The sequence below is a fragment of the Terrapene carolina genome, unplaced genomic scaffold (genome assembly GCF_002925995.2).
Source record: "Terrapene carolina triunguis isolate 2854851 unplaced genomic scaffold, T_m_triunguis-2.0 Scaffold192, whole genome shotgun sequence".
NCBI classification, from domain to species: domain Eukaryota; kingdom Metazoa; phylum Chordata; order Testudines; family Emydidae; genus Terrapene; species Terrapene triunguis.
Genome location: NW_020664543.1, coordinates 23704078 through 23716257, shown reverse-complemented (window position 1 = coordinate 23716257; position 12180 = coordinate 23704078). Strand labels below are relative to the sequence as shown.

The 12180-nt window shown below is 50.9% G+C and overlaps 1 protein-coding gene across 1 annotated transcript; it reads left to right on the top strand.

Moving 5' to 3' along the window:
* The first annotated feature begins 1006 nt into the window (after window positions 1-1006).
* Window positions 1007-11902, top strand: PIRT (phosphoinositide interacting regulator of transient receptor potential channels). The gene is made up of 2 exons (XM_024215606.1): window positions 1007-1085; window positions 11390-11902. Exon 2 carries the CDS (start codon window positions 11411-11413, stop codon window positions 11819-11821), a length of 411 nt encoding a protein of 136 aa, XP_024071374.1. The 5' UTR covers window positions 1007-1085; window positions 11390-11410; the 3' UTR covers window positions 11822-11902.
* Window positions 11903-12180: the final 278 nt, after the last annotated feature.

Genomic DNA, 12180 nt, shown 5'->3' with positions numbered 1-12180 from the left:
TTGGGTCTGGGTAGCAATGAGTGCCATCTCTGACTGTAATGACACGGGGATGGTCCATGAAAGTGAAAGGTGGCAAGTTCAGCACTGATCAAAGGAAATGCTTTCTTGCTCAATGCGTTATTAGACTGTGGAACTCACTGCCACATGATGTCATTGAGGCCAAGAATTTAGCAAGATTCATTTAGGGATTGGACCTTTATCTGGATAACCAGAATAGCCGTGTAATATTGGAAGGGAGACAAAACCAGTGCACACAGCATCTCAGTGCTGGCTTTAGCTGGGTAGATATTGCTGACTGTGCCAAACTAACAACCATCCATTGGGACTGAGCTGGGACAATCAGAGCAAGGATGCAGGACCCAGGGGGCATATTCTGATTGCACTGCCTAAAATGCAAATCTGGATTCAGTCCACTGAAATGAGTGGAGTCACTCTAGATTCACAGTGGGATAATTGGTATCAGAATCTGGCCCTGGGTCCATGGAGGAGAAAGGCAGAGTGTCTGAGCCACCCCAGCCCTGTGGCAGTGTAGGCATAAGAATGAATCACTGATGGTTCCTATCTTATGTAATCCGTGGTGCCCGCCAGTCACAGATCTCCAATCCCTTTCCAGATGTTAATTGCAGCTCCCTGTGCAGTGTCCCCATTCTAGAGATGGGAAGTTGAGGCCCAGAAAGGTTTCAGTGATTTGCTGAGGGTCTCAGACACTAAATCAGCCGCTGAACCCAGGAGTTCTGCTGCCCTGTTCGCTTCTCTAGCCACTGACCACAGTTCCTCCCCTGCAATGTAGTTAGATTCACTGCTGAGGCCTGGCATTATATTAAACCACCAGAAGCTGCACTGGAGCCAATCCCGTGCTCTCAAGGACTGGAGGCAGGGAAAGGAAGAGTTAAGCCATTCGCTGATAGCTGGTGAGCTCATCGGAGCTGGAGTATGCTCCGTTGGTTATTAAGCACTCAACACAGCCTTGTAGACAACGTTGGGGGTGGGGCACGGTTAGCCGGAACTGGGAGATCATAACACCCACTTACTCCAAATTCCATCCATGTGTGGGGCAGAGGAGCCGGTCCTGAGCTGCTAGCCATGTAAGTAGGAATCTTTTATCATTGGGATTTAGGAGCACCATGAATAAGAGGAGGATGCGAGTCAGGATGGAGGGGCAGTGTGAATAAGAAGGGGTTATGGGTGGTGATTGAGGAGCATCACGAATAGGAAGGGGCTGCGGGTTGGGATTGCGGAGTTCTGTGGATGTGGGGGGATGCATGTTGGAACTGAGGATCTGAACCTCGGACTCGGGGGCTGGGGAGTTTCTTGTCTCTGGAGAGGAGGAACCTGTATTTTGCAAAGTAAGCACTGAAAAGGGACATTTAAATGGTCCCAGATCTGATGCTCAATGGGCAGGTGACACTGGGTGAGTTGCTGGGACCCTCTAAACTATCTCTGATTCTAGAGGCTGCTAAAAACCTGCAATCACAGGATCCTGTCCACAGGGCCAGACCGAGCTGTCAGTTACACCAGCAGAGTAACTCTGCGTGGATCTCAACAGAGTGACTTGAATTTACATCAGTGTAATGGAGATCAGAATCTGGCCCCCCATCTTCCATTGAACAACTCCTGGGCAGCTTAAAACCCTTTGTACCATATGTTTCCCCTATTTCTGCATCTGTAGCCAGAGTTTTGGAGTCTAAATAGCCTGTGTCTGGGGACATCTTCCCAAGCACACACCACACCAGAGACCTTGTCACACACGGGGAGTAGCAGAGGGGCGGGGTGGTTGGTTTAATGTGCTGAACTGCTTTTGAAGGGCTCCATACTGCATGCCTTGTGCAGGCAAAGCTCCCCCTGAAGTCAGTGAGAGCTTTGCCTGTGGCCGGACTGCAGGATCATGCCCTTAAAAGATCAACACAAAGTGATGCAAAGCTCAATAATCCTGGGGTGCTCCTGGGGGCATTGATGGGAGGGCTGGCCGTTGGATTGCCCACTGAGCATAGAGGAGACAGTTAATGTAGCCGGTTCCCTTGTCTCTGAGAGTGACGTGCCCACGTGCCGGGACCATCTGTGGTGAGTTCACTTTTTAAAACCTTCATTCCTTCAATAATCAGATGCACTCTGTGGCCCTTCACCCAGATGCTTTATTCCCAGTCAGTCTCAGCACCAGTGCAGGTCAGTGACCGGTTGGCTTGCTCCTTTAAGTTCTGCTGCGCTTGAAGGTAAAACAAACCTGTTGCTCCATGTGTGGTCACCTCACTGATGTACCTGCTCACTGGGGTGGATGAAGGTGGGGCTCCCAGCACCTTGTCTGTACATTTCATTTCGCCCAGCTTGGGATCGTGTCACCTCTGGCACAAAACGAAGGGGAACAAGCCAGTTTCTGTGTCATTCACTAGCGCTTCGATTGTGTGGTGAAGGGACTATAGAAAACCCAAACACGGACAGAGTCACCGTGACAGGGGCTCTAAACTCCTAAAACCGGGGGGGGGGGGCATTAATTATGGTAAATTCCTTGATGTCGCCAACAACCCAAATAGATTCAAAGATTCCAAGGCCAGAAGGGACCATTGTGATCATCTAGTCTGACCTCCTCTATCGCCCTGGGCAGAGAACTGCCCCCAAGAAATTCCTAGAGCAGAGCTTTTAGAAACACACCCAGTCCTGATTTGAAAATTGTCAGTGATGGAGGGTGCACCATGACCCTTGGTAAATTGTTCCAATGGTTAATTACTGTCACTGTTAAAAATGTTATTTCCAGTTTCAATTTGTCTACCTTCAACTTCCAGCATTGGATCATGTTAGACCTTTCTCCACTAGACTGAAGACCCCATTATTAAACATTTGCTCCCCATGCAGATACTTACAGACTGTGATCAAGTCACCCCTTAACCTTCTCTTTGTTAAGCTAAATAGATTGAGCTCCTTGAGGCCAGGCAGGTTTTCTAATCCTCTAATCATTCTCATGGCTATTCTCTGACCCCTCTCCAATTTATCAACATCCTTCTTGAATTGTGGGCACCAGAACTGGACACAGGATTCTAGCAGCGTTCACACCAGTGCCAAATACAGAGGTAAAATAACTGCTCAACTCCTTCCTGAGATTCTGCTGTTTATGCATCCCAGAATCGCATTAGCCCTTTTGGCCACAGTGTCACACTAAGAGCTCATGCTCAGCTGAGTATCCACCATGAACCCAAATCTTTTTCAGAGTCCCTGCTTCCCAGGATAAAGTGCCTCATTCTGTAAGTACGGCCTTTCTTCATTCCTAGATGAATACTTTTACACGTAACTGTATTAAAGTGCATTCTGTCTGGTTGCACCCAGTTTACCAAGTGATCCAGGTCTCTCTGTATCAGTGACCTGCCCTCTTTATTATTTGCCACTCACCCAATTTTTGTGTCATCTGCAAACTTTATCAGTGACGATTTTATGTTTTCTTCCAGGTCATTGATAAAAATGTTAATGTAAATGTAGGGCCAAAAACTGATACTGGCTGGACCCGACTGGAAACACACCCCTCAGTGATGATTCCCCATTTACGGTTACATTTTGAAAACTATCAGTTAGCCAGTTTTTAATCCATTTAATGTGGGCCATGTTAATTTTATATCGTTCATTTTTTTTTTATCAAGATGTCGTGCGGTACCAAGTCAAATACCTTACAGACATCTCAGTCTATCATGTCAACACTATTTCCTTATCAACCAAACTTGTAATCTCATCAAAAACAGATACCAAGTTAGTTTGACAGGATCTATTTTCCATAAACCCACGTTGATTTGCTTTAATTAACTCCCCCTCCTTTAATTCTTTATTTCTCAACTCCTCTCTCAGCAGCTTCATTATCTTGCCTGGGATCGATGTTAGGCTGAGAGGTCTATAAATACTGGGGTCATCCCATTTACTCTTTTTAAAAATTGACACATTAGTTTTCTCCCAGTCTTCTGCAGTTTCCCCGAGGCTCCAAGATCTATTGAAAAAAGAACGAGGAGTACTTGTGGGACCTTAGAGACTAACAAATTTATTTGGGCATAAGCTTTCGTGGACTAAAACCCACTTCATCAGATGCATGCAATGGAAAATACAGCAGGAAGATATATATATACACAGAGAACATGAAAAAATGGGTGCTGCCATACCAACTCTAACGAGACTAATCAATTAAGGTGGGCTATTTTCAGCAGGAGGAAAAAAAACTTTTGTAGTGATAATCAGGATGGCCCATTTCAAACAGTTGACAAGAAGGTGTAAGTAACAGTAGGGGGGAAATTAGCATGGGGAAATAGTTTTTAGTTTGTGTAATGACCCATCCACTCCTAGTCTTTATTCAAGCCTAATTTAATGGTGTCCAGTTTGCAAATTAATTCCAGTTCTGCAGTTGCTTGTTGGAGTCTGTTTTTGAAGGTTTTTTGTTGAAGAATTGTGACTTTGAGGTCTGTAATTGAGTGACCAGGGAGGTTGAAGTGTTCTCCGACAGGTTTTTGAATGTTACAATTCTTGACGTCTGATTTATGTCCATTTATTCTTTTGCGTAGAGACTGTCCGGTTTGGCCAATGTACATGGCAGAGGGGCATTGCTGGCACATGATGGCTTATATCACATTGGTCGATGTGCAGGTGAACGAGCCCCTGATGGGGCTATTGAAAACATGTTAAGGAACAATAGGAATCATGCCCAGCTGCAATGGCATTGTTTGTTAACTGCCATCATAACTTTTTATTGAAAACTTTTACACGCATGAAAAGGGCAGACAATCCAGGGGACACAGTGAGGTGTGTCTCCATAGGCTGGAGAGCTGCCATTCCAGAGCAGTTTGATATCCACACACCTTCTCTTTATGATCACACGCATGTCGCACTGTATAGATTCCTCCTTTCCATCCACCACAAAGACGCCTGTAAATCCAGATGGCGCATTGAGAGATTCCAAGATTCACAGATTCCAAGGCCAGAAGGGACCATTAGAGCATCTAATGTGACCTTCTGCATAACCCAGACCAGAGAATTTCATCCTGTTGCTCCAGTGTTGAGAGTAATAACTTGGGATCCGGTAGCCTTGAAATGAAGACTGGAGAAAAATACGTATTGTTGAAAAGGATTTTCCCACTTTTACCAGCTCTCCGTTTGTTTACTGACTTAGTCGATTTCTGTTTTTTTGTTACTGAGAATCTCTAGATTTCCTGGTAGTCGGAAGCCAAATCCGATTTCCGTTTCTTAGCAATCGGTGGAGGGGACAAAAAAAAACCCCAAAAAGTCTCTCAGGAAACTTAGACAAACCAGGAAATGTTGGGAATTTCCTGCACAAAATAATTGACCTTCCCAGAGTCCCACGCAGCACAGCAGCGAGAGGAGAGTGATGCCCTGGGTATTTCTTGACAAACTGCTAAGGATTCTTGCCGGTGGCCAGGCACCTTGCTGGGGTGTTGGAGTCGGGGATGTGGCATTTGTGACTCCTGGTTCCTCCCTTTGGCTGGAAAGTGGCATTAGGCTGGGGAAGACCTAGAAGAGGCCCTATCTCTAGGGGTAGGCAGAGTGGGCAATGGTGGGGGAAATGTTGCTCCCGCTGGGGACTTGCTGATCTTTTCCAGCCTTGGGCATTGGCCTTTCTAAGGGCAGCGGTGGTGCAACTGTCCCCGTGTCAGCAACAGTGGGGATTGAACCTGGGTCCTCTAGATTGCAGTGCACATCCCTCTGCTACCTGAGCTAAAAGTCCTGGCTCTATTAGCCAGGCTGTAGCAGGCTCATCACCTTCGGTGCGTGGTGACCAGGCCCAGGAGTCACGCTGTGGCACCAGGGGCTCATTTGCAGAGCACTCAGGGGCAGGGCAGGGGCTGGCCAGAAGGGGGGAAAGCTGGTCGCTCTGCACAGCGTGAGGTGCTGGCACCAGCCATCCTGTCAGGGCATTGAGCCCTGCAGCGCTGAGATAGCAGCACCGGTCAGGGCTGTGAGCCATGCACCCCAGCTGTGGGGCCTGTGCCATGTTCAGCGCAGCCAAGTACCAGGGAACTTCCCACTTCACCCAACCCCTGAGCAGCTTCCCCTGGGGCTCTCCACAGCTCCCGGCCCTCCTGATCAACTCTGGCCCATCCTGGGTGGCTGTGGCACCTAGCCAGCTTGGTCTCAGACGCACCACGCTGCCTTCCACCCGCTGTGCACTCAGCAAAGTGGTTCTGGCCCTGGGGATCCATTCCCAGCTCCGACACTGGCTCCCAGTGCGGCCGGGGCAAGTCGCTCCCCCTCAGCTGGAGGATGGTTATGTCAGGAGGGAGGGGCTCCCTGAAGCCAGCCACCCACCCACCCAACTGAGCCCTCTCGAGGGGTCGTTATTTGGAAGGGACACAGCTCCAGCGGCCCTGACTGACTGCTACAGGGAGTCTTCCAAGGAGAAGAGAGGGGCTGGATTTACAGCTGGGACACATTTTTTATTTGCCGAAAATACCATTTAATCGCCCCGGCACTATTCGCAAATATGACATGAATCTGCTGAATATTTTCTGCAAAAACAACCGTTCAGGATGTCAGCCCCACTTCCAACACCCTGAGGGGGCCCACGCACCTCTACCCACCCCGGCCCTGTCGCTAGGGCCCATAACTGGGGTCTGGGAGACGCCAATGAATTCCCTCCTTTGCCTGGAGTACAAAGGGAGCTGAACTGGGGTGGCCCCTGGTGCAAGCACATGCCCTAGCCATGGTGCTATAGAATCAGCATCTGCTTTGCCTGCCCCAGTGACTATTCAAATATTACAGACACAGCGGAACAGCTTCACCAGCAGAGAGACTCTTCCCAGACCATCCCATAGGCCAGTGACTGGGGCACCTCTTGTAACGCAGAAGACCCGAGTTCAGATTCCTCTTCCGTGGCAGGCAGTGAAGGGACTGAATCCACGGCAGAGCAGCAGCCTAATTACTGGGCTGGTAGTTATATGGGTCAGAGATCCCAGGGCCAGAAGGGACCACTGGGGTCAGCTAGTCTGACAGGCCAGAGGCCTGCCCCACAATCATTCCCAGAGCAGAGCTTTAAGGAAAACACCCAGTCTTGATTTAAAAATTGCCAGTGATGGAGAATCCACCACAATCCTGGGTAAATTGTTCCAGTGGTTAATTACTCTCCCTGTTCAAAATGTAGGTCTTATTTCCAGTCCGAATCTTCAACTTCCAGCCCTTGAATGGTGTCATGACTTTCTCTGCTAGACCGAGAGCCCATTATCAAATATTTATTCCCCAGGCAGGTGCTTACAGAGGGTGATCAAGTCACCCCTTAACCTTCTCTTTGTTAAGCTAAACAGATTGAGTTCCCTGAGTCCATCACTATAAAATGTTTTCTAATCCTGTAATCATCACCAACTCCTCCTCCATTCTGTGAATCTAACCCTTTATTTCCTTTGCTTTTACGTGAAAAAAGTGCCCAGAAATTTTAACAAAGCTAAATTCTTGTCAATTCTCGATTCACTGAAATGTTTTGGAATGTTTTATTTCCCTTTGGGTCGAGTCAAGTTTGGGTTTTTGAACTGCCAGGGACTGGTTAGTCACACAGCTCTAGTGGGGATGAAGTACTGAGGGTGGGGGCTTGTGAGAATCCAGGACAGTCACTTATTTGCATCAGATCTGGGAGCCTCTCTGAGACTCCCCGACAGAGATGTGATCCATTTTGTGATTTTGCTTTTTTCTCACTGTTTCCTCATCCTTTCTCCAGTCTATTTTGTCCACCTGTTAACATCCTGTCTGGCATGTAGATGGGGAGCTTTCGGACCAGGGACTGTCTTCTTCGTTCTTCGGCTGTACAGCCCCTAGCACAGTGGGGCCCTGACCCTTGATTGGGGATCCTAGCTATTGTTCCCAGCATTATTCCTTCACCTTTTCAAAGGGGTGCACTAGAAGGAAAGTGACCATGGCCAGAACAGGGAGGACACTGTTCACAATAAACTGAACACATGGTCAGGGGGGAAATCTTAGGATCCACTGGCATCGGGCACTGGCTCCTCCATTTGGCCCATCACACCAGAATACGGACAGGTTTTCTTAGCAGCTGTGCCAGCATGTTAACCTCTCTAATTGCACTCCATTTACACAGCACCAGCTCCCTCATTGATTCCTCGTAGCAGGAAATTTTATGAGGTCTCGGCCTGCTTCTGATCTCACTGATAGCTGGCTGGAAGGACTTTCCAGGGCTCAGAATCCAGCCCTGGGCACTTACAAGACTGTTTTCCATGTCTCCCAACCCAGCCAAACGCAGGAGGTGCAATTTTATGCAGCCCCAAAGATGAATAAAGAATGCGGATGCGGCTAATCATCCTGCGTATGTCAAATGAGGACTGAAGAGTTTTCAAAAGTTAACTGCTCTGGATCACAAATACCATCCAGAACAAACAACGACTGCGGGCTGTACTAAAAAATAAGGGCCCGTCCCTGCAAAGCCTTATGGTGGTGCTCCACTTCACACACGGGACCGGCCCATTGAAAGCACTGGAGTAACTGACATGCCTAAAGCTAGCCATGGGCCTGAGTCTTTAGGATTGGGCCCAGAGCAGTTAAATGCCATTTCTTCCTTTGGATGCCTGCTGAGTTCTGAGTGCAGGGTTCTGGGTTTGCCCCTTAAATAGATACTGACAAGAGACCCCTAAAGCAGAGCATTTCCCTGCACACGTTATGTACTCTGTCTTCCCTCTGCTCTTGCAGGAGAATTACAAAGCCCTGAACCTTAGCTGGATAGGTGGCTGGCCACAGTCACACACCTGGCATCGCTCTCTGTGTCACCCAGCCATTCCTGGGTCATCCAGCACCCGGTGTGATGGCTGTGAGGCCTGCGCTCAGGGGCGAAATAAGCCAGACTGTACCTGCAGTTGGGCTGGAATTATTCCACATACACTGATGAATGAAATCGCCAGACTGGCATCCGCGATCTGCTGCTCTCTGGACTGCAGGTCCACGTCGGGTGGATCTGGTGGTGTCTGCTGCAAACCAGCTGGCTGAAGTTTCCGAAGGGCAGACAGCGAGCACTGAGGGGTTAATCTGCCTGCTTTCTGTGTTTCAGCAACAGCCAGCAACCAATCAGAGCCCAATAGAAATAGCAGTTTATAGAAAGCCCACCACTTTCCCTCTTATCCTAATGGCTTCTGTGCATTACGCTGCTGGGCTTCCGAGAAAATGGATTTCCTTCTTGATTTGGTGAGAAAGTAACTGCAACACTGGGGCCCATGAGGCGGCAGCATCACTGACCCCAGCAATGCCAGCGAGAGCAATTCACTGTGTGGATTACTTAGAATCAGAGCTTTCCACATCCGTGAGCAGATCCTGCAGCTAACAGCACCTCGGGGAGCGCAAACCACTCACCAGCCCAGAAATGTCTCTCACTCTCCTCGTGGCATATCAAAGGCTGCGTATTAACACCTAGCCCTGATCTAGCACTTTTCTTCTAGTGAGCTCAAAGCCCTTTGTAAAGGTGGCCAGTATTATTAGCCCCATTGTACAGATGGGGAAACTGTATTAGCCCCATTGTACAGATGGGGAAACTGAGGCCCAGATAGGGGAAGCAACATGCCCAAGGTCACCCAGCAGGCCCCAGGCAGAGCCAGAAATACAACCTAGGTGCCCTGAGTCCCAGCCTACCATGCTAGCTGCTGGGCCACACACTGCCTCCCTAAACTAACGTTACATGTGGCCTGGACAAGTCTGACTGTGGCGAGCTGCTGCCCAGATGCACAAGCAGGGAGAAAGCACAAAGGCCAAGTTAGACCCAGTCCTACAGACTGCTCTGTTTGGCCTCTCATCTATCCCTCCCCAGGTGGCCTGGTCTAGCCTAGAGCATTTAGCCCGAGGACGGCACTGCTGCTGGGAGATTTGAACCGGGTGGGTCCCAGCAACAAACCAGGCTGAACTGGGGGTGCTAGCTGGGGAAAGCCTGTCACTAGGCCCCGGTGCATTCTGGGTTAGAAGGCCTGTGGGGGCAAGCAGGTCTGTGGAAGCCATGGCAGTTAGGACCACCTACCTACGCCAGGATCGCGAGGAGGCAGCATGGCCCACTGGGTAGGGCACTGGACTGGGCAGTTTGGTATGTGCACCACATTCCCAACTCGCTCTCCGAGTTTCCGGGTGACCTGGGCAAGCCATCACCCCGCTCTGTGCCTTAGTTTCCCCATTAGTTAAATGGGGACAATGACACTTTCCCTGGTGAAGCACTTTGGGGTCCCTGTGTCTCATGGGTGGGGTCTTCTCTCACTCTGGGGTAAGCAGAGAGGGGCACAGGTGGAAATGTGGGGTATGAGAAACAGGGCCGGCTCCAGGCACCAGCCGACCAAGCACGTGCTTGGGGCGGCACCCTAGAAGGGGCGGCCAATGTTGGGGTGGCGGGGGGCGCTCGCGGTGTTTTTTTTTGTTTCAGCCGGGCAGCGCAGTGGGTGTTTCAGCGGTGCGGCGCTGGGGGGGTTGGGCGGCGCTCGGGGGACGGGGGTTTGGGTGGCCCGGTGCGGCGCTCAGGGGGGCAGGGGTTTGGCCGGCGCGGCTCTCCAGGGGTTTGGGCGGCCCGGCGAGGCGAGGCGCGGCTCTCTGGGGTGGCAGGGGTTTGGGCGGTACGGTGCTCCAGGGGGGGCGGGGGTTTGGCTGGCTGGCCGGCGCGGTGCTCGGGGGGGGGGGCGGGGCTGGGCGCTCGGTGGAGGTTGGGTGGCCCGGCGCTGGAGCGGGGAGGGGTTTGGGCGGCGCGGCACTCGGGGGGGCGTGGTGTTATGGCGAGGCGGCGCTCTTCTTTTTTGACTGGGGCGGCAAAAAAGTTAGAGCCGGCCCTGATGAGAAAGGAGACACAGGCCACTAGGCCTTTCCGAGCTCTGCTCCCAGCCCTTTGCTGCCTGCTCTGAGAGTGTGGCACACACTGGCCCCAGTACCTGGTCAGCTCTGCTGGCTGCTCTAAGGCAGGGCAGGGGCTGCTGGCTAGTGCTGTTAGCCTTGCCCTAGGGGTGATTGCAAAAGGGCCAGATTTTCCAAAGTGCTCAGCGCCCAGCAGCTCCCACCAAGAGCACTGGGAGCTGCTGGGTGTTGAGCACTCTTGGAAAACTGGCCATTTCACCGAGGTGCCCCAATGGGAGCTGGGTTCTTGTGAGCCATGGAGCAAAGACCGTGCCAGCCCCATGCACAGGGGCACAGAGTGGGGGGTTCCTATGGGCCTGCTCAATGCCCGGGCACAATTGGGCCCCTAATGGGCCCAGCTGGAGTATTTTAAGCTGCAGTGTTCCCACAGGAGCAATACCGTCGTCTCTCAGCTGCAACCCCGTGAGCCTTTCTCTGCTCTGGCTCCGGGGTGGCTTTGGCCCCAGCTAATCAATGACCCCTCCAAACAACATGATCTTGTGAATGAATTTCAGTCCCCGCAATGCTAATCCCCTCTGTTTTCCTCTTCTGTTCCTCTCAGGCATTAACCCCCAGACCTGCAATGCCCAGCACCATGGAGACCCACCCCAAGAGCCTGGACGGGAGTGAAAAGTCCCCTGAATCCAAGGATTTGATCACTAGCAACACGGCCAGCACGCTGTGCATCAGCTCCAGGAGCGAGTCCGTCTGGACCAACACACCCAGGAACAAGTGGGAGATCTACCACAAGCCCATCGTGGTGGTTTCTGTCGGAGGCGCCATCTTCCTCTTTGGAGTGGTGGTTACCAGCCTGTCCTGCTTCATAGAGACCAATAAAAATGTTTACAAAATGTGCGGCCCGGCTTTCCTGTCCCTGGGGCTGATGCTCCTGGTTTGCGGCTTCGTCTGGATCCCCGTCATCCGGAAGAAGCAGCGGCAGAGACAGAAGTCACACTTCTTTCAGAACATCAAGTCATTCTTCTTTAACCGCTGAGGGCTGCTCAGGCTCAGCACTCACAGGTGGCAAGTAATGCCTCTTTCAGCCTGGCTGGATTTGCCATGAGATTATTAGGGCCTGATCCTGCTCTCAGACAGGCCTAGTGGATCCCCAACTTTGACCTTCTCCTCTCCCCATAGGTGAAATTCACCCCCCTGCAGGTCCTCCGTGGGCAAGTAAACTTCACACTATGTACTAGGAGAGCAGAATACTGGCATTGAGACAAGCAGGTTGGGCTCAAGCCCTAGATTTTGCTCTTGACTGTATATTGAGCAAACCTGCAAACATTGACCGTGTCTTATAGAGGACAAAGCTTTGAACTGTATTCATCAACACCCGGCACCTGTACTGCTGAA

Coding starts and splice junctions, on each gene's coding strand:
- PIRT (XM_024215606.1), top strand. CDS start 11,411: ATGCCCAGCACCATGGAGACCCACCCCAAGAGCCTGGACGGGAGTGAA.